The sequence below is a fragment of the Capronia epimyces genome, assembly GCF_000585565.1.
Source record: "Capronia epimyces CBS 606.96 chromosome Unknown aczIQ-supercont1.5, whole genome shotgun sequence".
In the NCBI taxonomy this organism is placed as follows: domain Eukaryota; kingdom Fungi; phylum Ascomycota; class Eurotiomycetes; order Chaetothyriales; family Herpotrichiellaceae; genus Capronia; species Capronia epimyces.
Window position 1 is genome coordinate 1,027,303 of NW_006912908.1, and position 23,913 is coordinate 1,051,215.

At 53.8% G+C, this 23,913-nt stretch overlaps 7 protein-coding genes across 7 annotated transcripts; 3 read left to right on the forward strand and 4 right to left on the reverse strand.

The window, feature by feature from the left end:
* Nucleotides 1-34: 34 nt before the first annotated feature.
* Nucleotides 35-3,541, forward strand: A1O3_06301 (uncharacterized protein; the record flags this gene model as incomplete). The annotated part of the gene is made up of 1 exon (XM_007736421.1): nucleotides 35-3,541. One exon carries the CDS (start codon nucleotides 35-37, stop codon nucleotides 3,539-3,541), a length of 3,507 nt encoding a protein of 1,168 aa, XP_007734611.1.
* A 1,147-nt stretch (nucleotides 3,542-4,688) lies between these two features.
* On the reverse strand, nucleotides 4,689-5,647 carry A1O3_06302 (uncharacterized protein; the record flags this gene model as incomplete). The annotated part of the gene is made up of 3 exons (XM_007736422.1): nucleotides 4,689-5,236; nucleotides 5,286-5,524; nucleotides 5,577-5,647. The coding sequence occupies 3 exons, from the start codon at nucleotides 5,645-5,647 to the stop codon at nucleotides 4,689-4,691; spliced, it is 858 nt and encodes a 285-aa protein (XP_007734612.1).
* Nucleotides 5,648-6,974: 1,327 nt separating this feature from the next.
* Nucleotides 6,975-8,606, reverse strand: A1O3_06303 (peanut-like protein 1 (cell division control like protein 1); the record flags this gene model as incomplete). Its single annotated transcript, XM_007736423.1, has 3 exons — nucleotides 6,975-7,610; nucleotides 7,661-8,127; nucleotides 8,180-8,606. The coding sequence occupies 3 exons, from the start codon at nucleotides 8,604-8,606 to the stop codon at nucleotides 6,975-6,977; spliced, it is 1,530 nt and encodes a 509-aa protein (XP_007734613.1).
* A 1,209-nt stretch (nucleotides 8,607-9,815) lies between these two features.
* On the reverse strand, nucleotides 9,816-11,143 carry A1O3_06304 (uncharacterized protein; the record flags this gene model as incomplete). The annotated part of the gene is made up of 3 exons (XM_007736424.1): nucleotides 9,816-10,531; nucleotides 10,588-10,885; nucleotides 10,946-11,143. 3 exons carry the CDS (start codon nucleotides 11,141-11,143, stop codon nucleotides 9,816-9,818), a joined length of 1,212 nt encoding a protein of 403 aa, XP_007734614.1.
* Nucleotides 11,144-12,145: 1,002 nt separating this feature from the next.
* A1O3_06305 (uncharacterized protein) lies at nucleotides 12,146-14,561 on the forward strand (the record flags this gene model as incomplete). The annotated part of the gene is made up of 3 exons (XM_007736425.1): nucleotides 12,146-12,384; nucleotides 12,450-12,511; nucleotides 12,550-14,561. 3 exons carry the CDS (start codon nucleotides 12,146-12,148, stop codon nucleotides 14,559-14,561), a joined length of 2,313 nt encoding a protein of 770 aa, XP_007734615.1.
* Nucleotides 14,562-15,168: 607 nt separating this feature from the next.
* Nucleotides 15,169-16,831, reverse strand: A1O3_06306 (pyruvate dehydrogenase E2 component (dihydrolipoamide acetyltransferase); the record flags this gene model as incomplete). Its single annotated transcript, XM_007736426.1, has 4 exons — nucleotides 15,169-16,278; nucleotides 16,326-16,549; nucleotides 16,609-16,661; nucleotides 16,722-16,831. The coding sequence occupies 4 exons, from the start codon at nucleotides 16,829-16,831 to the stop codon at nucleotides 15,169-15,171; spliced, it is 1,497 nt and encodes a 498-aa protein (XP_007734616.1).
* Nucleotides 16,832-17,427: 596 nt separating this feature from the next.
* Nucleotides 17,428-23,590, forward strand: A1O3_06307 (uncharacterized protein; the record flags this gene model as incomplete). The annotated part of the gene is made up of 2 exons (XM_007736427.1): nucleotides 17,428-23,102; nucleotides 23,173-23,590. 2 exons carry the CDS (start codon nucleotides 17,428-17,430, stop codon nucleotides 23,588-23,590), a joined length of 6,093 nt encoding a protein of 2,030 aa, XP_007734617.1.
* Between the last annotated feature and the right edge of the window lie 323 nt (nucleotides 23,591-23,913).

The window sequence follows — 23,913 nt, forward strand, 5'->3', positions numbered from 1 at the left end:
CCCGCTTTAAAGGTTGCGATTTGATCCAACGATCATGCCGCCTCTTGCCCTAGAGGACGAGGACGAGCTGTCCAGTATCGATGGAGTGGGAGCAGAGGTTACTGTAGCCTCCACCGAACGAAACACAGACGGTGACGGAGACGGAGACGGATCCGCAGACACAGACACTGCGGTGAAAAAAGACCCGAAGATGGCGGCCACAGAGGAATTTGTCACACACGCAACGAATCCAGAAGATAACGCTTTGGGCGAACAATTACAGAGATCGGCTGAAGAAAGCCTGAGCGACGCTGACGGCGGAACTGTTTCCGTTGCTCAAACGGATGTGATCGAAGATGTTTCCATGGTTGATGTTGACGCTGAAGGCGAGAAGCAAGAGACCACTTCGGGCGATGGGGCCGAGGAAGAGACGGGAGAAGAGGGCGATGGCGAGAGCGACGCCTCGGATAGCTCTGGAGATGCAGACGCAGACGCAGACGACGATGAAGATGATGCTGAGGCGAGATCCGAATCTCCAGCATCGGGAGCGAGTGACGCAGATCAAGAAGACCTAGAAACGAAAGGACGATGCATATTTTGCAAGCGAGAAGAAAGTGCACCCGTTGGAGGAGCTGAGTCCGATTTGAGCTGCTCTGAGTGCGGCAACCGAGCGCATTTGCATTGTGCCCGGGAAAGGGATGCGGTGAAGGAAGAAGGCAACGTGCAATGGCAGTGCCCCGAATGCCCGAAGAAAGGCACACTGTCACAATCTCCGAAGGAACAGACTACTCGATCCAAAAATTCCGCGCCTCGACTTGTCAGAGACCTGTTACCGGTGACGCGTGGTGTGCAAAAGCCGAACTCGCACTCGATCTTTGCGCAACCGCTTATATCAGAAACCGAAGACGGAGGACGTGCACTTAGGAAGAGAAAGTCGCCGACGCAGGAGCCACCGACAACTGAGAAGAGACGTCGAAGGGTTACGCCTCGAGCGTTGGGAGGTGCAACAAGCACCATAGAAGTGGACAATAAGTCGGAAGCTGAAAGAGCCATTGCGCATTCGACCAGAAGATCCAGCCAGAAAATAGCACGGCCTGTGGCGCGGATACTGCAGCATCGCCCCTTTGAGAAACCGCCTCCTCATAAATTCATTCTCGCATTTCGGCTAGACCAAGTGAAAGTCGCGGAGATTCTGAGCAAACCCCCTCGGCCTGGTAGGCGAAAAGAGAAGAAGGACAGGAGGAAGCCCCCGAAAATACCTCCACCAATCTTCCAAACCCCGGTTCCTAAGTTCCCGGCACTACCGACGCAACATCTCATATTCCCCTCGGCATTTACAGACCGGGAGGCTGAAGTCAATGCCAAACCGTACGGTGGTATTCTCTCGGAAGCTGATGCAGACACGAGTCGGTCGCTACCGCAGCTGAAGGACCGAGAGGTCTTCGAGATTGCCAGAAAAGAGGCAGAAGAGGAACGCCGGAAAACATCTGCGGCGGCTGAGGCAGAGATCCACGGAGATGTGGCAGCGACAAAACCCAACCGGACCGTGTCAGGACCACCCAGCAAAATCAAGTGCATCCAATTTGGAAAGCATGTCATTGACACGTTCTATGCGGCTCCGTATCCAGAGGAATACTCCCATGAATCGAGATTGTTTATCTGTGAGTTTTGCTTGAAGTACCTGCCTTCGGAATTCGTCGCATACCGGCACAAACTGAAGTGTCCGGCCAAACATCCTCCCGGAGACGAGATCTATCGAGATGGCACCATCTCAGTCTGGGAGGTCGACGGGCGCAAGAAGACCGAGTACTGCCAGTGTCTCTGTCTGATGGCCAAGATGTTCCTTGGGTCCAAAACCCTCTATTACGATGTCGAGCCCTTCCTCTTCTACATCTTGACCGAATATGACGAACTCGGGTATCATTTTGTGGGATACTTCAGCAAGGAAAAGAGACCGACAAGCCAGAACAATGTCAGCTGCATTCTGGTCATGCCTATCCACCAGCGGAAGGGCTACGCGACTTTCTTAATCGACTTCTCGTACCTGTTGACAAGGATCGAAGGCAAAGAGGGATCGCCAGAAAAGCCTCTGTCAGACATGGGGCTGACGGCATACCGTTCGTATTGGGATCTGACGATATCCAGACACCTTCTAGACTTGGGCCTGAAGCCGTTCAGCACCAAGACCCTGATGGCAAGGACTGGGATGACCGCTGATGATGTGATCCACTCACTCGAACGACTCTACGCCTTCACTCGAGACCCCGTGACTAAAACATACGCTGTCCGGTACGACAAGAAGCTGTACGAGGCGACCGTGACTGAATACGAGTCCAAAAAGCATCGAGAACTGAAACCGGAAAACCTGATCTGGACCCCCTATGTCATGGGAAGAAGCGATCAAGCTACACTCGATGGCCAACCGCTCCACTCTCTTGCACCACGGGATGATGAGGTCGACAAGGAGGAGGAGGAGGAGGAGGAGGTCGACAGTCAAACCGCATTGTCAAAAGTAGCAAACTCCCTCAATGATGCCGCGGACGTTGAAGCCGACCAACTGTCACTGCGACCAAGGTCTCAATCGACAAGGGAACGGTCGCAACAAGAATCCACGGCGCAGGAAGATGTTAAGGACCCGTCTTTGGTGAATGAGCAAGGCCACGTTGCCCCTGGGCCACCACCGACCGACGCTCTCAATCATGCAGTCACTAGTCATGTCGCTCACCCGGAGATTGTCATTAACGACCTCGTCAATGGCGAGCCGACAGCTGAAGAAGAAGCTGCAATCAACAAACAGGATGGGCCTGCGGAAGAGCCACTGGGTGGTTATGCACTGGCGTATCGCACGCATGCAATCCCTCCCACGCGCTTCCAGATCGACCCTCCCATTCCGTCGGCCATGCTCCGCAGACAGAACACGAAGAGACGAAACCATACCAGCGCGTACGGTGCTCAGAAAACGAACGGGCTCGCGGACACGCCGTCGGCTCCGGTCGCCGTGCGTAGCTCCCCGCGGAACGCTGTCACCATCAATGGCGGCGCGGCAAACGGTCGCCCAAGTCCCCTCGCCTCACCGGACAAACTCCCTGACACGCCAGTAAGGCGCAGTGGGAGGGGAAAGAGAAGTGCTCTTGCTACCGTGGAGAGTGCTGTCCCTGGTCTGGATGGGATGGTCGATGACGAGGAGGCCGGAGGTGATGAGGCCTCTCGTCAAGTGGACGAAGTGAAAGCCGAAGCAGACGCCGAGGATGGTGATGGCGAGGAGGCAGATGAGCTGGAAGGCTCAGCCTCATCTTCAAGCGAAGAGGATGACGACGCTTCCGTGGCTGAGCAGGACGAGGACGAGGACGAGGACGAGGATGAGGACGATGATAATGACGATGACGGGGACGGGGATGTCGAACTCCCAGACGACGAAGAGAGCGAAAGTGCGAGTGCGGAGGGGGATGAAGATGGCGACGACGACGACGACGACGATGATGCCGAAGTCGATCTTGATGACGCCGACGAAGACGACGACGAAGAAGTCGGCGAAGATCAGGACGAAGGCGATGACGGCTGATGCTCTCCATCATTACCCTCCTTCCATAGTGTCTGCGGGTTTATTTTTGGGGGGTCCCGCCTATCCCACAGCCTTGGGCCATTGGAAACCGATGCGTCGGTGTTTGGTGCATCCATACAATCCCCGCCGTTCCGTTCATTCAGATAGGATAGACCTTCTGCCTACGGATAGATGGATACATAGTATGTATGTAGAGGATAGATCCTTCACGCCTCAGGCTTATCCATCCCGCCGAGGATCAAGTTGACATCCAGCCATGGTTTCTTTTCGCCGACGTGTCATGACATGTTCAGTGTCAGTGTCAGAATCAGTGTCAGTATCAGTATCAGTGTCAGTATCAGTATCAGTGTCAGTATCAGTATCAGTGTCAGTATCAGTGTCGGTATCAGAGTGAACAGTGCAGTGCAGTGCAGTTAGGGATTTCATGTCCATGCTTCCACCGGCGTGATACCGCCGGCATACAACACCCTCACTCACTACTACTACCCAGCTAGCTACTACTACTATGTGGCCCCTTGTCTGCTCGTCAACTACGAGTACGTATCTGGAGCTTTGGATTTATCCCACAAGCAAACACGAACGAACATTTCACACGGGGACGACTGGAAAAGCCAAAAGCATTCAATTGCAGTCCAAGCCTCTGTAATCATCAACTAGGAACAGCCTTGTCGCATCAGCGCTTCACGCATGCCCGTCTTGTCTCCTGCGCTGCGCTGACTAGTCAAATGTTGTGCCAGATGATTCACCATGGCACCGAAGAACCTTGACGCAAGGATTGTGCTTGTCTAGCTTCCTCGCCTCTTGCGTCAATCGCCTCTCAATGTTTGCCTCCCCTGCTCAATCTTACAATACCAACACTGGCATCTATCCATCACCTGCCTTAGGATATACCACTGCCACCACCCCTTCACAATATGAGCATATGCTGATAGTTGGGTCCCCTTCTATCTTCACCCCTGGTCGTTTAGCCTCCCTGTTCGAGAGCGTGGCCGGTAGAAGCCTGTCGTCTCCATCCTCTCCGCGCGGCGCATATCAATCTTGAATTGCCACATATGCTTCTGCCACTGTTTGGCGTTTGACCCCTGCCGAGTTGAGTCAAAAGCCCGTTGGCGCGCGCCCCTTTGATATCTCGGATGACTACCAACCTCTACTGAGGTTTCTTTTGAGCATTTGCGCCTCCGACATACTTGCGCAGGTCCGTGGCTTCCACAAGCTGACGGCCGAGTCCCTTTGTGGTCTCCCAACCTTGCCTGACAACCGGGGGAACATTGGGGTTCTGAACCCGCTGGTCGAGGTGTGCAGATCCCTGACTGAAAGCATTTTGCACAAACTGGCTTTGGTGGAAACGAGCTCTCAAGAAGACGGAATAGATACCAAGAAGGACCCAGGAGCCTTTGCTGAATGTCAAGGCGGACAGCAGGAGGCGGAACCACAAGGTAATCTCCAGTCCAGCCACCAGGAACATTGAAGTGTCATAGTACTCCTTCACGAACTTGCCAATCGAGTTGGCCAGGGGAGACTGCGACTTGGCGGCGCCTGGGGAGGTGGGAGTGCTCCCCGGGACAGCTTTGGGGGGCGTGATGGTGGGAATGATGTTGGTACGTGTGTACGTAGCAACATGGAAGACCGAGTAAACGGTAAATGGCAACAGAGCCAAAGGCACCTGTCTTGAGTACAACCAGACCAGGGAGATCACTGCTCCAGGGTCAGAACTGAGGACTCGGTGGTATCCGAAAGTACTCACGAAGATATTGGACATTTTCATCTGATAGCAGGGTGTAGGCGGTCTGGCCGATGGGAGCACCTGGCCTCACCCGAGCACGATAAGCCTTGAATACGACGATACCGTAAGTCGCAACTGCGGAGAGGAAGGCCAATCGGTAGGTGAAGGCGGCCCATTTCGAGTAGTAGTTAAGTGTAAAGTAGGAGAGGGCATAGCGGAAGACGGCGAGCAGGAGGGTGAAGTGACCCGCGAACCACGCACTGCTCTCGAGTTAGCCAGAATCGTTAGGCACACGTAGAGCCGAAGCCTTACAATTGCAGAGTAGTGACGAGCTTTGTGACGCGTTCGCCCAACGGCGCAGTGCCTGGAGGCGGGGGTGCCATTGCTTAAAGCTGGTCGACAAAGTTGGGAGGAGGGGGCGGTCAAGGACTCGAGCTTGAGTAGCTCTGCTCTGGTGCAATTGCGGGCTGTGAACCAAGTTGGTCGAGGGGGAAAAGATAGCGGAAGAGGTGGAATGAAAGACGGCGAGTAGCAGAGGAGTCAAGAAAGATCCGGGGGGAGGAAAGCTACGCAGCGTGTGCAGCTAAATAAGTAGCAGTGGTGGTGGTAGTGGTGGTGGTAGGAGGAGGAGACGAGCAGTTGGCCAGTTTGCAGTTTGGCAGCAGGAGGAGCAGAAGCCTGAAAGTGGCTTTAACTGCAGCGTAGTGCGGTGCGGCACCGCATGACGACGAATTATTGATGTGGCTGCGATGATGTCAATTGACCTCCAGAGTGATGGTGACATGACAGCCAGTTGCCAGCTGAACCCTCTTCCCTCCCGTCTGCCACCTGCGCTTGTTACTACCAGGTACCTACTCCGTACTGCTACAGCGCACTCCATACGGATATCCCTTAGTAGTGTGGCTTTGATCCAGGGCGCACCCGCGCGTGTGACGAGTCTGGCGTGATCTCTGCCCTCTGCTGGATTTACCACAAGATCCCTCAGCCTCACCCACCCCCCCGACCGTGCCTCTCTCAGTGACCGACTGAACTGTCACCCGTCGGTACGAGTACGCTACCGGGATTTCCGCTGTCCACATTCGTCTAGGTCTTAATCTGCCCCGATACCAATCGCAAACGGGAAACTGGTCAAGTGACGGTTTTGCTGGTGGTCATTCCATTCAAATCACGCTTTTGGAGGATAGCTAAGTAGGTACACAAGGCAGCCGACGTACACTCAAGAGTGCCAGTGCCTGCTGAGAAGTCCGTTCAAAAGGATTCAAGAGAAGACCTGTGGGAGAAGGCACCCTCTTCCACCCTCCCACTACACCATACCACTCGCACTACTCGCCACTTCACCGCTAGAACAGACACAGGCATAAAGAAATGATTTGTAGCTGGCTGAAGGTCCTTCGTCCCATCCACCAAAGGTAGGATCGCGATTGGAATTGCTGAAACCCGGATCCTTTCCGGGTCATGCACAATCCAAAGGTTGTTTCCTCTCGAAGCCCTCCCCCAGCCTGGGAAAATCGTGTATGTGATGTGATTAGGTAGCGACTGCGCAACAGTACCAGTCTGTCGCTTGCTCAGTCAATAGCAACAACAAGGTCAGGAAATGAAAGGAGGGTGGGTGAAGCAGAATTCGCCTTCATCGTCTCGTCGCTGAGTGAAACTGGAAACAGCAGATAGGGAAGAACGGGCCAACGAGGAAGAATGGGTCGCCGTCGATGCCTATCGGAGCGAGAATCCCTTTCTCTTACCCTCCTTCTCGATCGGTCGACCCTGTTCGATGCGTATCTTCTTCTCCTCGAGCTCTGTTCGCTGTCGTTCCAACTGCTCTTTCATCTCGCGATGACGGGCGAAGAGTTCCTCCTCACTTTGTTGTAGTTTGCTCTCCTTCTCCTGAACCTTCTGCTGGAACACCATCTTCATTTCTGCTTCCATCTTGGCAAGCTTCTGCTCGTGGAGTGTGCGTTCTTCCTCCTGCTTCACAGCAGGGTTGACCTCTTTGAACACGCTGGGGTCTTGTGAAACGCCCATCTGGATGAGCTTGTCGGAACGGTAGTTCTCGTACAGGATATTGTTCGTGTTCTCTTTGAGCTCCTCCATGTGTGTTCGGATCAGCATCTGTCGTAACTTGACAAAATCGCAGTGATCCTCGTTGTCAACTTCGATGATACCCCATGGGTAGCGGCGACCGCGAACCTTGCGGCCTTCTGGGTTGGTCACTTCATAGTTGGCACCGACCACGGCAAATGGAACTTTAGACATGATCTCTTGATTCTCAGCGATGGTCTCTTCATCATCCAGCTCGTATCGAGGGCCTTCGAAGATTTGGATCGAGTGGTGCTGAATGTCAGCAAGGATCTGCAGATATTAGCACAGGCTGCGTCCAGAATTGTGGAAGATGGTTTCACCCTCTGTTTAAATGAGGCCACTTCCTCATCTGTCAGCGTATCGGCCTTTGCGATGACAGGGATCAGGTTGACCTTGGTGTGAAGGCGGCGCATGACTTCAATGTCTAGTGGTTTCAAAGAGTGGCCAGTGGGTTGAATGAAATAGACGCAGGCGTGCACTCGGTTATCGACAATGTTCATGCGGTTAACCTTGTTTTCGGCCTCAAGGTACGCATCAAATCGTTGTTCAATGTTCTCCACGATCGGGCGCCATGAGTCGTCATTGTTGACAAAATCTCCGAATCCCGGGGTGTCGACCACTGTCAGACGCAGGCGCACGCCGTTCTCCTCAATGTCGGCGCTGATTGACTGGATGGCAACTGTCTTTGGAATGATGTCCAAACTTGGACCTTTGCGTTCACGTGGTGGATAGAGCGACGTGTTGAACAAGGTGTTGACCAAAGTAGATTTGCCTAGCCCAGACTCTCCTACATGGTGTGAGCGAGGGGAAAATGTGACTAGACACGCATGCACACGTACCGACAATCATGACATTGAAGTTGAAGCCTTTTCTGACACTCTTTCGGTGCCATTGGTTCGGCAGGTTGGCAAAACCAACATAGCCCGTCAATTTTCTTCTGACCACATTTCGCATGTCATTTGCAGCTGCAGCGGCGGCCTTGGGGTCTTTTGAGCTGACAGTCTGTGCAGGGGTGGGATGTGCAGGGGAGGGACTTGTTCCGACGGGTGTGGCTTCTTTGAGATAAGGAGATGCAGGTTTCCCGTTTGCGATGTTGGGAGAAGGAGAGGACCGTATGCCGTTAGCAACAGCAGCTGCATTTTCATCCAAGTTAGTCACATCTGAACAATTTGAGGATTCAGCCGCAGGCAAGCCAGGGTGATTAGACTGTTTATCATGACGGCCAGGACCAGTATCCAGAGGATTTGGATCTGCGCTCATATCCATGTCGCATCTTGAAGACATCTTCCACTTTCTTTGAACAGGATGTCGGCCTCAAACCAGTTACAGGCCTCAATGAAAGGGCACATTTGTGACAGAGGAAAGGAAGGTGGAGAGAATCGATGTGTGTTGAAACAGCAGGGACAGCAGTCAGGAACTGAAGGCTCACCCATTTTGTCAGGAGATACCGATTGTGCAGGAAGCACTGAGGATGGTGAAAAAGAGGCAACTAGAACGAAGTCTGTCGGTACCGAGTTGTCAGTCCATGCGCAGTGAGAGAAAGGGCAGCATCAACAGCAAGGGACGGGGAAAGGAACAGCCTGCGACATCCGATGGACGTTGGCCAAACCTGTCTCGTTGGGCGGAAGGGACCGCGTGGGTGAGGGATGGGAAGTACGTACCAAGGGAAAAGGCTGGACCCTTGCGCGACGTCCAGAGGCTGATTTTTCAAGCGAGCGTACGAAGCAAGTAGAGGCGCTCTCTCGACACGACAAGAACAAAGACTCGAGGCTGGCGAAGAAAGATACGGAGTACACGGTCGTGAACTTCAAGGTGGACGTCTCACGTCTGAGCAGTTGGCTGCCAACAAGCATGCAGGTGGAAAAAAGGAGACACGCCAAGTCCGTTTGGGCCGACGAGGGCAGGCATCGTGATTGATTGGGGATCAGCGGCGACTACGGAGAATTGGCCAGGGCTTTTTAGGCCGTTGGACCCTAAGACCGTTGGTTGCAGGCTGCTCCACGCTCTTATCCACCCAGAAAGCCTCCCACCCTTGCAGCGTCTACAGTAGCATCTACCCCTGATCCTTTCCCCGGCCGGCCTCTGCCTAAGATTATTTTAGACCTATCCGTTCACATCTGTACGGATAATGTGCTGGCTGACATGTCGTTGTTATCCAGTCGTGCGGGTTTCACGTGCCCTCAGGACCGGCCCTGCCTAAGAGTACTCTGTACCGTGATAGATACCAGGTAAATCTTGTGCGCGCTGGAGCTGGAGCGATCGGACGGAACTGCCTGGTATGAAAGAGCTGGAAGTCTTCGTCACCACTATAGTACAGTCTATGGTTCTTCGCGCCTGTCACTCATGCTGATGCTGCATCTATCCCAGGGTATCCTGACCAGGGCTGCGCCCATCATGATCATGCAAGTCAACGCCAAAAATGCCAAACCGGCCGCTAGCGTCACCAACTAGATGGCATCTGTACAAGGAATTTCTTCAGATCGCTGTTGATCCTTCATCTGCTTGGGCCTTTTCCATCTGCTTCAGCAGGTACTGGTACAGAACAAGCATCGTCCCGCTTTGAACGCTTGTCCATACAAACCGGGGGCCCACTCCGCGAAACAAGCCGGCAACTCCCTCGGTTCTGTAGATGAGCCTTAACGCCGTCAACACTGATGATGTATCGAGGGTTGGAGCCGAATGCAGTACATTTCGAGGCCCTGAGTGTATTAATCGCGACTGTGTCTGCGCCGCCGGCTTGTGGCTTCCTGTAGCCTTCTCCAAATGTGAGGCTTGGCTACCCTTTGCGTTGGTATTGGGGGTGATCTGAGTCTGCGTCCTCGTCTTCACGACATCCAGCGGACAAGTGATGACTCCAGCCAGGCCACCAGCGGAGACTGCAGTGAGTACTTCGAATCCCAAGCCAAGCTCTTGAGTTCCACTCCAACTCTGTGCGAATTTCCTCTCTTGTTCATAAAAGGCGAATTGTAGTGCGGAGAATGGCAGATCTCTGACAATCGTCGCCTTGTAACCAGAGTATAGCGCACCGAAACCTTCGGTGCGGACTATTGTTCTGGCTGCATCCCACGTAGACTTATAGTTGTAACCCGAGTGGAAGAAAGGATTGTTGTATCGACCCTGCAACTGCAAGCGAGTCTTGAGGACCTCGGACGGCACGTACACGATCGACGCTGCGAAGTCGGCAATGAAACCTTCCAGAGCAATTAGCCACAGTTCGAACCGACAGCTGAAGGCTGAACCATCGTACCGCTTGTAAGGAATGCGACAGATGGGTTGATTCCTCGATCCAGGAGGTGTCGCTTGCAATACTCATATGACCCGAAGAACACGACAGTCCCAGGGAATGATCCCAACATGGCGGCAGTAAAACCTCCATAAAGTCCTCGTCTAACACCCTCTTGTCGAAAAATCTTGACATAGGAATCCGTTAAGCTGGCATACTTGGGCGGAAAATGAGGATCGCCTTGTTGCCGTGTCTTGACTGTGTCTAGGGAATGCATGAGGATGTCGCCGGTTGTACCGCCAATCCCCCCGGCAAGCATTGACTGCATCTAGTCAGCAAAACTGCACCATGTAGGACAACAGGCGGGACTCTGTGCACGCACATGGGTGTAGGGCGGCCTCTTCAGTTCAAAGTCTATTTCCTCCTCCGCCAGTCCCTCCATTGTAAGCGATCGCTGATTCTGCCGTGAGCTCTCGACCTCGACACCAGGCTCCGAACGTCCATTGCGCTGTGCCTCGGAAGCGTCTCTGCCCGAGCTGTCCTGGGAAAATAAACCGGCCAGGCGTGATGTTAGGCTCATGGCAGGGCCTCTAGCCCTTGACAGCGAAGGTGGTAAGCAGACAGGTCTGGGAAAGTGAGACGGACGCTGAGAAAGAAAGGGTCAACTGTTCCTGACGCCTCATGCTGCGCCGCAGGCGGAACAACCATAGAAAAGTTCATGGTCTCGGGCCCGGGGGCGGCGGACTCGGGTCTTGGCGGCTTATGGGAGGGAAAACTGCTCGGAGTTCGGGGATCCCCCGGTCATGCCGCTTTTACCACTACTCGGTACCAGAGGTACAGATGCCTACCACCTGCACTTAGGTATCTACTATTAAAGTACCTACCTTGCTGGTGCTGATTACTCACGACTCACCTCCTATTCTCTCGACTCCTTCATATCGCCCTCACAGTCCTTCCATTACCTCCGCTGCTACTCCTACTCCCCCTGCTCGTCGGCGGACGAAAGAGCGGTTCCCAACGAATCATACGCTCGGGTCTTTATATGAAGTATCTATTAGCGTGGTAGCACGGTCTATTTAAAACAGGGCACTCTGCGAAGATGCAACTCGAAATATGGAAGTTGTAAGGCTCAGCTTTGAAGAGGTCCCCAGCATAGCCGCAAGGCACGACAGGCAAGGCCCCCAGTTTCCTACAGCTATCATCTCAACGACGTGTCCTGAGCCATTCTCCATTTGCCCCGGGGCAGGTGGGGCAAAATACCTCCCAGGGCCCCGAAGCCTAACAAGCCCAACCGGTCGAGATACAGGCGCCTCAATGCAAAGGATAGTCCAATCCAGGCCTCCAGGATGAGCCCCGGTCCTGCAAGATGCCTGGGTTGTATGGTGACTTAGGGGTTCGGCTGAAACAACCATACAAGCCACAAAGATGACGAAAGGACCAAAAACGTATGTTCGTGAGAGCAACGGCTAGTGCATATACTTCGAGAATCCACCACCCTCTTTCTTGCCGGCGCCCAAGACGAAGTGGTCATGCGCAGCGTCCTGGAACGCTCTCCAACCGCCTGTTGATTGCCGACGCCAACATGTCGCCCACCAACACATCGATCACCTTCAGCGGGGATACCTTTGCTAACAACCTGTTCTCCGACTTGGGTTTTATCCTGGGGCTTTTCGGAGAACTACCGACCAAGCAGTTCTTCTCCCTCTCGCTCGGATGGTACGACAGCGTTATCCTGGCGGCGGGACCCATTGGCATCCTGACCATTATCGTCAGTGCCATTCGAGTCTCGGGAAGTCGAGCACTGAAGACCATCATTGGGAGGTGAGTGCCCGCGGCGATTCTAAGGGCCCAACTCGGGCCATTAATAGATTGATGTTTCCCAACAGAGCTCGAGAAAGCCGGGCGACCGCCGAGGCCGAGATCCTGTCGTCGACTTCCACAGAAGTCTGTGAGCTTTGGATGGCAGTGCGATTGTCCGAACCACAGGCGAGGCACCGATCAAGGAGTTCATCTACAGAGAACCTATGCACGAATATCTGGAGAAAGAGGAGTTGTTCGGCGTGGGGATGACTGTCGACATGGTGATGGCTGGGTCTACTAACGATTACTGTGCTGTGTACTTGGGCGGCACGACAAAACTCATCGATCCAAGCCCGCCAGCCTTTGACCCGCTGATATCCTTTGGCCAAGCGGCTCCCAATCTAACCCTATGCTTCGACCAAGCGATCGTATCCCTAGGGGAACGGCGAATGTGTGCCGCGGCTGCCTTGCTATTGCAAGTGGCGCTCTTCATCAGTTGGGCTGTGGTCAACTATCATTGGCACCTGGGTCGGGCAGGCCAGCCAGCTCCAGGATATGGCTATCCATGCGCAATAGCTGGGGCCAGCAGCCTTTTTGCCGGGGTGCTGTTGTGCGGCTATGTTATCGAAGATGTGACAACAGAGGCCCGATTCGAGCCACGTAAATGTCCAGAGCACTACCAAGTGTTCCGCCTTCAAAGGGGTTGCACCGTCGGCTCGCAGAAGTTCAACTCTTACATGATCCACAGCAGGAGCAACAACCCCAACGTGTTTATGTCTCGCTGGATAAACGAGGAGGAAAATCCGAATTCAAGCAAACACCCACTGTTGACCTGGTGCGGCGTCATTTTCAGCCTTGCGGGATTCCTGGTTCAGTTCATTGGCCTTCGCACGCTACACTGGTCTGCAACGGTGAGCCAGCTCATCATCACGGTTCTTATGACTGCCATGCGCGCCGCCCTCCGCCGCGGCCTGCTCCTGACTCCCGCATGCGACAAGTTGGATCCAGACCACGAGCTCGCAGAGGTGACCTTCAAGTTACGCAATGCCGTGGGCTGGGGGCTGGCCACGTCGGCGCCGATGGCCGGGCTCGCACTGCAGACCGTCTCGACTGAGCCCTCATATCCGACTGAGACCTCATGTCAGATTTCTCCTCGCTATATTTATCGTAATCGTGTCATGGACAATGGCCTATTCAAGCAGCAGAGCCAGTCTCTGCTTCAACTACGAAACAAGCTCGGGGAAATCACCGACTGGGAGGACGAATGCTCCGCCTGGGGGGACAAAGTGTCCCAGAGCATCGAAGCAGTCTTTCATCGGTTCAAAGACATGTCCACCGGGAAACGTCCTCTGTTGAAATTCAAGGAAAAGGACCTCTCTCGAGACTGGACACTGACGACGTACCTGGCGACGTCCCCTAATAAGATCGGCATGTCCTCCGTCCACATGGACCGGATTAAGAACCCCTGCTCTTCGGCTCTGAGTCTGTGGTATTACCATCTCTCAGGGATTGCTACTAGATTTCATGGCAAACCGTATGCAAGAGTCGTCGGGCTCAAGTTCAGGAACAGGCAGAAGGCGTGCGAAGACTTGTCATGCGATGTCCGGATGTGGCTATCCGTGCCGCTGTATCAGGTTCAGTGGGAGTATTACCCAGTGAGAGGAGATAGACGCTTTTCTCCTCCGTTGAGCTTTGGAGGGCAATTTTGTCTCTGGGATTCTGCCTCGCATGGGTGCGTGGTTCCATCTTCCCAGCCCTCCGAAACATCACCCCGTCTTGCTGATTCCAAGAACAGAGACAGGCCTCCTCTCCGCGCTGACCCAGATCCAGTTTGGTCTCTCGCAGTCGATGGGGGCGAATCGCTACTTGAGAACTGCGCCCTTGAGCTGTTCTCCATGTACATATTCGAGGTGGCGTCCAGGATCGCGAGAGTCACGTCACCGACCTCGCTGACTCCGACGGGACGAGACAGGAAAGCTCGCGCCCGGCGCTTGACCAACGATGTAATTGAAGAACTCGCCAGAACGGTGAAGAAAAGCGGGCTGGTCAAGACCAAGGAGGACGCCCGCACACTGTTGGTTCCGTCGTTTCTCTATTGGAAGTTGTTCCCGCCGCCAGAGGGACAGCAAGTTGATGTTGCTTCTGGTGATGATAGTGATGATGGTGATGGTGATGGTGATGGTGATGAGTTCATGTGAGAAGTGTTTTAGTAGATGAAATCTCGCCGGCTGTCTACGGAGTACACGTGTATACACACATATATACACATACAGCGTACAAGAGAAGAGGAGAGTACCTGGTAGTCAGGATAAGGGAATTAATTAATTACCTAGGTACTGGTGGTACTTAGGTGCAATACTTACATGTATCTGCGGCTTCTAATGAATGTCTCTATGCGTTCAATATCGGTACTGTTCCACCCTCTCTAACTAGTATCTATAACCCGTCGGGGCTGGGAGGCCAGCCTTGTGCTGAGGCGTAACACTCGTACTTGTACTCGTACCCCAATGGAACTTTGCGGGTTTGCTCTCTGGTTACTCCCTACTTCCCGGACTTCTGAGGACCTAATAGGTAGGTAGGTATAATGCGAAGGAGACACATGCTCCGCAGGCGCCGTTGTTCAACCGATCTTCCAGACACTCAAATCTAGGACAGAACTGACAAAGCCAGAATGTGCAAACACCCCAATTGCTAGAGCTGGAAGGCAAGACAATGCAGGCAAAAACTTTTTGCCTCAGAAGCAAGTTCTTTTATACATGACCCCTTGCAACCGCCTCGCTAAACCCAGCCAGACCCAATTAGAACCTACAGCATCATCTCCAGCGGATTCTCAATCACTTTCTTCAGCTCCCGGATCCATTCACCACCCACCGCACCATCCACAACCTTGTGGTCGAAGCTGCCGGTGACGACAATCTGATCATCCCATTCGGTGGCGGTGCCATCCTCCGTCTCGACTGGCACGGCGACCTTGCGCGTAGTACCAACCGCCAGAATGGCTGCCTGGGGCGGATTAATGACAGCCGTGAATCTCTCCACGGCTGGGTTCATGCCCATATTGCTGATAGTGAAAGTACCGCCCTGGTATTCTTCAGGCTTGAGCTTGCCGTCCCGTGCCCGCTTGCCAAGGTCCTTCACTGCTGATGAAATCGAAGAGAGCCCGATGCTGTCCGCATTCTTAACAATGGGGGTCATTAGACCGATAGGAGTGGCAACTGCAACACTGACGTCCACAGTATTGTGTTGCCGGATGACGACCTGACCGTCTTGCTCTCTCCAGCTTGAGTTGACAGTGGGAACCTTCTTGCAGGCAACTGCACAGGCCTTGATCAGAAAGTCGTTGACCGAGAGTTTGTACTTGCCGTCAGACGCAGCATTGAGAGCTTCTCTGAGCTTGAGCAATTTCGTCACCGAGACTGTGGCCGAGACGAAGTAGTGCGGATTCTGATTCACCGATTCCTTGAGTCGAGCGGCGATTGTCTTCCGCATCGAGCTCGCTGGGATGTCCTCATAGGTTGGAGCTGCTGACCCGGCAGGGGCTGCACCAGATGCAGGCTGGAATTTCTCGACATCAGAGACTGTGATGCGCCCACCTGGGCCAGTTCCCTTGATCGCCTTGATCGGAGCACCCTTCTCCAGAGCGAGCCTCCTGGCGGCGAAGCTGATGTTAGGTTCCCTGTCGAGTACAGGTTCCAGCCGTCCGCCAGTTGAGTCCGACTCGACAGCTTGCGGGGTTGCTTCTTTTGGTTCGCTTGGAGGAGCAGTAGGAGAGCCTGAGTCTGGCTTCTCTGAGGCTTCAGACGCCTCCTCTTTCGGCTGCTCCTTGGGAGGCTCCTTGGCACCACCAGCGTCCTCGAGCGTAAACTCTTCAAAAGCCGCGATATCTGTACCCTCTTCGACCATCACGGCAATTGGCTGATGATCTGTCAGCGTGTTGATTTATTTGCATGAGACAATCTTACGTTTCCAACTGGCACATCCTTCTCTCCCGATTCTTTGAGAATCTTTGCTAGCACGCCCTCTTCCTGGAACTCAAAGTCCATCTGAGCTTTGTCCGTTTCGATCTCGACCAACACATCACCAGGTGCCAATGTATCCCCGACCTTCTTCTGCCATGCCCCAATGTTGCCAGCAGTCATCGTAGGTGATAGAGCGGGCATGCTGATCACGGTATGCGGAGGAAATGCTACCAGTCATTGTCAGCCGTGCCAGGTTCAATCAAGAGCGGGCTGTACTGGAGCGCACATTTGGAGGCATAGTAGCGACTGAGGACTGAAAGGCAGGGGAAAGGTTGAGCCCTGCACAGTGCGATTAGCATCTGCTGATTTTGCCGATTCCCAAGAATACTGTCAACATACCCTGCTACATTTTGCAGTCTTTGGAGGGTACTCCGACTGATCCTGGAGCTGGGTGCGGTTTGTAGCAGCAGGCGGGATCCGGAACGGCAGAGCAGCGTTGAAGTCGCCATGGTGAGGACCAGGGGCGGCCGAGAGCAGACTGGGAGCCGCAGTCAAGACCTGATACAGGGCAAAGGAGCGACAGAGAAGAATGATATCGGCCCTGATGGCGAGGGTTCGTGCAGCAAAGCTGTATTGGGTTTGTTGGACGGATGGCTATAGCTAAGAAAATGGGTTGAGAGCAAAGGCTGGACGTCGACCTCAACTCCACTCCGGCATCCGAAATCGAGCAAGTGGCCTGCCTGTATCAAAATAATGGGGCGAGCTCGGTGAGCAGCAATCACCGAGCGCACAGTAGTCCGTAGAGCAGGCCTAATTCGTAGCGAGGGACTGCATGCTCTACCGTACTCTGACTCAGCAGCGTCGCTGGTCCGCGCACTTCGCCCGACTGACTTATGCCTCCGCAGTGCCTGCGCACAGGGAGCCTAAGGAGCCTTATGGAGATCTGTACTATTTATCAGGGTGTCAAGACCTCCCTGAACCCTGAACGACGCCGACTGCGACTGCGACTGCGACTGAGTGCGATGTGTCCGCCTGTATTCCGCCTATTCCAGATGATGCACGTCCCTTGAATCTCCTGCAGATATTTCCCTCATTCGCTAGCCAAATGTCTGGCGTCGAGAGCGAGTCGCCGGAGACTGAGTCGAGTGCGCACCCCGAGTTGCATCGGCGGAGCGCCTCAGTGGAAGCGGACCGGGATGACGAGCAGCAAGACCACTCTGCCGAGCCCTCAAGTCACGGAGTGACAATTACGATCGAAGATGCAGACGCCGAGACCGATGCCGATGCCCAAAGCGAGGAGACACAGGCGGAGGATGGCTCTAATGATGCTGCCTCTCAAGATGGCACTTCAGTGGTGACGGAGTCACATCCAGACTCTGGTGACACTCCTATACCCCACGAAGGAACAGGAGACACTTCTTGGAACACAACTCTCGAGCATGGTTCGGCAGACGCTTCACAAGATGGATCAGCGGGCGAGCAGATCCCGCCGATTCAGCAGCACGAGGAGGGCAATCCTACTGCACCGCCGAGTGAAGTTGCGCCTGAGACGCGTCCAACACGATCCGATTCACGGTCCACCACGTTATCGCGTCCTTCGCCTGTAAGCTCCTCGGTCTTCGTCGTGAGTGCCTTGGAAACAATTGCGGCGGCAAAGGAGGTCCGAAAGAACAAAGACTTCGCCGACGCTGTTCAAGCAGCTTTGTCAAATATCAAGAACACGGAGCAAGCAGTCAACCCTGAAATAATATTTCGGCCATTGCAGATGGCTACCAAGTCATTCAACGTTCCCCTGCAGGTGACGGCCTTGGATTGCATTGGAAAGCTCATAAGTTATTCATACTTTGCTTTCCCAGTTGTTGCTACCAACCAAGCCGGGTCGGTAGACACGCCCCCTCTTATCGAGCGGGCAATCGAAGCGATCTGCGATTGCTTCGAAAACGAGGCTACCCCGGTCGAGATTCAACAACAAATAATCAAGTCGTTACTGGCAGCTGTCCTAGATGATAAAATCGTGGTGCATGGTGCCGGCCTCCTCAAGGCAGTCCGCCAGATCTACAATATTTTCATCTATTCCAAGTCAAGTCAGAATCAGCAAGTCGCACAAGGTTCCCTTCTCCAGATGGTTGCTACGGTGTTTGAACGGGTCAGAGTTCGGTTGGACTTGAAAGAGGCTCGCCTGAGGGAGCATGCCGAGGTGAAGTCTGATGAAGCTCTGTCAAGCGAGACTTCCATGCTCGACCATGGCGACCTGAACGGTCTGAACGGACAGGCAGAGACCCCAGACCAGGAAACTCCTCCCCAGATCCTGGAGGGTGTGCATAGGACGCAAGAAAAGTTGACTCTGCAAAGCTTCGAGAACAACAAGCATCTGGACGACGCAGTTGTGGCGGACAGTGCACCGACGACCGTTACGCGGGCAAGAAGAAATCGCAAGAATACTCGCTCCTCTTCGGGGCCGGTATCTCAAAATAGTCTGCATGAGGATCATGACGAGGCCGACCTGTCTGCTGAAGATGAGGATGATATCTACATCAAAGACGCCTTCCTAGTGTTTCGCTCCTTATGCAAGCTCAGTCAGAAAGTTCTGGCCCACGACCAGCAGGACCTCAGGAGCCAAAACATGCGCTCAAAGCTACTTTCTCTCCACCTCATTTACCATGTCCTCAACAATTATACGACGGTATTTACCTCTTCATTCTCGGTGATCAAGGGCGGCAACCATGACGAAGGCACACCCTTTCTGCAGGTCGCAAAGCCACATCTGTGTTTGAGCCTTTCACGCAACGCCGCCAGCTCAGTGCCACGTGTCTATGAAGTGTGCTGCGAGATTTTCTGGCTTTGTCTCAAACACTTGCGTGTACTATTAAAGAAGGAACTGGAGGTCTTCTTGAAAGAGATCTATCTCGCCGTCTTGGAACGTCGGCGCGCTCCTCCTTTCCAGAAACAGATGTTTCTGGATGTGCTGGAGCGCCTGGCAGGGGATCCTCGAGCTCTAGTTGAGGTCTATCTCAACTATGACTGCGATCGGACTGCCCTGGACAATATGTATCAAGAAATCATCGAGCATCTTTCCCGGATATGCAGCACACCAGTCGTCGTCACCCCACAGCAGCAGCACCAGTATCAAGAGCAACAGGCGAAGCAAGCGACGCAAACAGCAGAATGGCATTCGAAAGGTTCACTACTACCTGCACTATCCACAACGAGTCTAAGCCACCCCAGTCCACCGCCACCTTCAATCCCCCTTGAATATACTCTGAAGCAGCAGGCGCTGCGTTGTCTAGTAGAGATCTTAAGCTCCCTGGACACCTGGTCAAGTCATGAAGTGCCCAACCGGGTTAATGGCTCTCGCTACCCTGCCTCAGGCGGCTCATTTGAGGAATCTCGAGAATCGCTTGACGACAACGAAAAGCCTCCTCCGTCACCTCGAGTTCCTGGGCTTGGTAGTGAATCAAGCTTCTCGACACCAGTGGCCGAAGACGATCCCAACGAGATCGAGAAGATAAGAAAACGCAAGTCTGCTTTGAACGAGGCCATCAGGTTATTCAACTTCAAGCCTAAACGAGGCATCAAGGCTCTCCTGGCTGAAGGCTTCATTCGCAGCAATAATCCGCAGGACATCGCTCGGTTCCTCTACGGGAACGATCGACTTGATAAGACGGCGCTGGGGGAGTACCTTGGCGAAGGTGATGAGCAAAATATTGCCATCATGCATGGGTTCGTCGACATGATGGATTTCGGCAAACGACGGTTTGTTGACGCTTTACGGCAATTTCTCCAGAGTTTTCGACTACCCGGTGAAGCGCAAAAAATTGACCGCTTCATGCTCAAATTCGCGGAGCGTTACCTGACTGGCAATCCGAATGCTTTTGCCAACGCCGATACTGCATACATACTCGCATACTCTGTTATCCTGCTGAACACCGATCAGCACAGCACGAAGATGAAAGGACCAAGAATGACCGTCGAGGATTTCATCAAGAACAATCAAGGAATCAATGATGGCCAAGATCTGCCGGCAGAATACCTGACCAGCATTTACGAGGACATTGCATCCAACGAGATCGTCTTGACATCGGAACGGGAGCACGCCGCCGAGTTGGGTATAATGGCAGCGACCCATCCCGCCGGGTTGGCGTCCAGAGCTGGGCAGGTTTTCGCCAACGTTGGCAGAGACCTACAAAAGGAGAAGTACGCGCAGGTGTCCGAGGAAATGGCGACTAAGACCGAGCAATTGTACCGGAGTCTTATCAGAGCTCAGAAACGTTCCGCAGTCCGCGAGGCTCTGTCGCGATTTATTCCCGCCACTTCCGTCAAGCATGTCGGACCCATGTTCAATGTCACCTGGATGTCTTTCCTATCGGCCTTTTCCAGCCAAATGCAAGATGCCCAAAATCTAGAACTCATCAGCCAGTGCTTGGACGGATTCAGGTTGGCAATTAGAATTTCCTGCCGATTTGACCTGGAGACCCCTCGCGTTGCGTTTGTGACGGCTTTGGCGAAATTCACCAACCTGGGCAATCTCAAGGAGATGATGGCCAAAAACCTAGAAGCGCTGAAAGTGCTCATCGAGGTGGCCCTGACTGAAGGCGATGGTCTAAAGGGTTCGTGGCGAGAGGTGCTGATGTGCATCAGCCAACTCGACCGATTGCAGCTGCTATCGACTGGGATCGATGAAGGGGCAATTCCCGACGTCACCAGGGCGAATATACCTACGCCTTCCAATCTCAAAGAGGGCAGTCGAAGTCGACGGTCGATGCAGGCGGTCAAGCGTCCTAGACCCCGGTCTGCACACAGCTTTCGACCAGAAGTTGCGGACGAGACAAAATCTACGGACATGATACGCGGAGTCGACCGCATCTTCACCAACACTTCCAAACTATCCTCCGAAGCAATCGTCGACTTTGTGCGGGCCTTGAGCGAGGTGAGCTGGCAAGAGATCCAATCGTCGGGCAGCAGTGATTCTCCACGGACTTACAGCCTTCAAAAACTCGTGGAAATCAGCTACTACAACATGACCAGGGTGAGAATAGAGTGGACGCGCATCTGGGAAGTACTCGGCGAGCATTTCAATCAAGTTGGCTGTCACAACAACACGGCAGTAGTTTTCTTTGCTCTCGACTCACTGCGTCAGCTATCAATGCGCTTTCTGGCAATCGAGGAGCTGCCGGGTTTCAAATTCCAGAAAGACTTTCTGAAGCCCTTCGAGCATGTCATGGCCAACAGCAACGTCGTGGCCGTGAAGGACATGGTCTTGCGATGTTTGATTCAGATGATCCAAGCCCGCGGAGACAATATCAGATCTGGGTGGAAGACGATGTTTGGCGTCTTCTCTGTGGCCGCCAGGGAACAATACGAGTCTATTGTCAATATTGCTTTTGATTACACCACCCAGATCTACAACACTCGATTCGGCGTCGTGATCTCCCAGGGCTCCTTCCCAGACCTGGTCATTTGCCTCACCGAGTTCTCCAAGAACCTCAAATTCCAGAAGAAATCACTGCAGGCGATTGAGCTGCTCAAGTCCACAGTACCCAAGATGCTGAAGACCCCCGAATGTCCTCTTTCAAGACGGCATGGCAAAACTGTGGCGTCCGAAGATTCCGGCATCGTTGCGGGAATCAAACAACCGACCTCTCAGACCGAAGAAGAACAGTTCTGGTACCCCGTCCTGATAGCTTACCAGGATGTCCTGATGACGGGGGAAGACTTAGAAGTGCGTTCCAGAGCTCTCAACTACCTGTTCGAGACCTTGATCAAATACGGCGGCGACTTTCCCATTGATTTCTGGGATGTCCTCTGGCGCCAGCTCCTCTACCCGATCTTTGTTGTCCTCCAATCCAAGTCGGAAATGTCCAAGGCTCCCAACCACGAGGAATTGTCCGTCTGGCTGTCAACGACAATGATCCAGGCCCTTCGAAACATGATCACCCTGTTCACGCATTACTTCGAGTCATTGGAGCACATGCTCGACCGTTTCTTGGATCTGCTCACATTGTGCATTTGTCAAGAAAACGACACGATAGCTCGCATAGGAAGCAACTGTCTCCAGCAACTCATCCTCCAAAATGTCACCAAGTTCACGCCCGAGCACTGGTCTAGGATCGTGACCGCATTTGTCGAACTTTTCAACCGGACGACTGCATACGAGCTATTCTCTGCTGCCGCAACCATGTCCGATGCTCGCCCAACGCCGGCCCACGACGGATCTGACAGCCTCTCAATCTCTGGGACCACGATTGCGGAAACCCCAGCAACTAATGGCGGCCCAGGTGATGCATACGGTGCTACTTCTCCTCCAGAGTCTCACACGGACCCGATCGCTGCCACTCCTGAAGTTTCTCAATCCCAAAAAACGGAAGAGCTCGAAGACTACCGTCCTCATTCGGAGATGCAGACGACTGCCCCCGTAGTGACGGCGGCGCGGCGTCGATTCTTCAACAAGATCATCACCAACTGCGTCCTGCAACTCCTGATGATCGAGACTGTGGCCGAGCTCTTCTCTAACGACTCGGTCTATGCGCAGATCCCTTCGGCTGAGCTTCTCCGTCTGATGGCGCTCTTGAAGAAATCCTACCAATTTGCCAAGAAGTTCAATGGTGACAAGGATCTCAGGATGGCCTTGTGGAGGCAAGGATTCATGCGGCAGCCGCCGAACCTGCTGAAGCAAGAGTCCGGGTCGGCCAATACATATGTCAGCATTCTACTGCGCATGTATCACGATGAAGGGGAAGAGCGAAGATCAAGCAGAGACCAGACTGAGGGAGCTCTGATTCCGTAAGTTCCCCGGCGCATGCCTCCACGATGATTTTAGATTTGGTGAATGCTGACACGATTCCTCTCCCAGACTATGCGCCGACATAATCGGGTCCTTCATCCTCCTGGACGAGGAGACGCAACAACGCAACATTGTGGCCTGGCGACCCGTCGTCATCGACGTCCTCGAGGGCTACACCAACTTTCCTAAGGACGGCTTCGACAAGCACATTGACATCTTCTACCCTCTGGCCGTGGGCCTGCTGGAGAAGGAAGTCAACACCGACCTACGCTCTGCCCTGTGGGGATTGTTCCGCCGTGTGGGCGAGGTCAAATTCAACATGCCCGAGTTTGTTCTTTTGCGTGGCCGAGAGGACAGCGTGAGTTCGACAAGGAACGGCAGCGTCGGCGGTGCTACGCCCACAAGCCCTGGCCTGTCGAGTCGCGGGTATGAGCGGGCAGCCAGCAGCAGGAGGAGCAGCCGAGTGAGCAGGACCGGCGCGGTGTAGGAATATGGCGCGATCCCTGATCTCTTCTCTGTCTGTACATCTGATCCCGCTTGCCGTTCGCGCCTTTAGCATCGGGTCCGGGCAACCTTACTGTACCCCCGGCAGCCACCGATCCGAGTCGAAGCCCCGCCGTTCTGCTGCTTCTGTTCGTCGAGACTTGGGGCTGGTGCGGCTCGCACCCGAGTCCAGGTTACCTTACGTTCCTGTATTAACAGTGCACAATGGTTGTCAAAAAGGGGATGGGTCACCGTCCACGAGAGGAGAGGAGAGGAGAGGAGACGAGACGAGACGTCCAAAAAAGAAAGTGCACAGACTTGATGTTC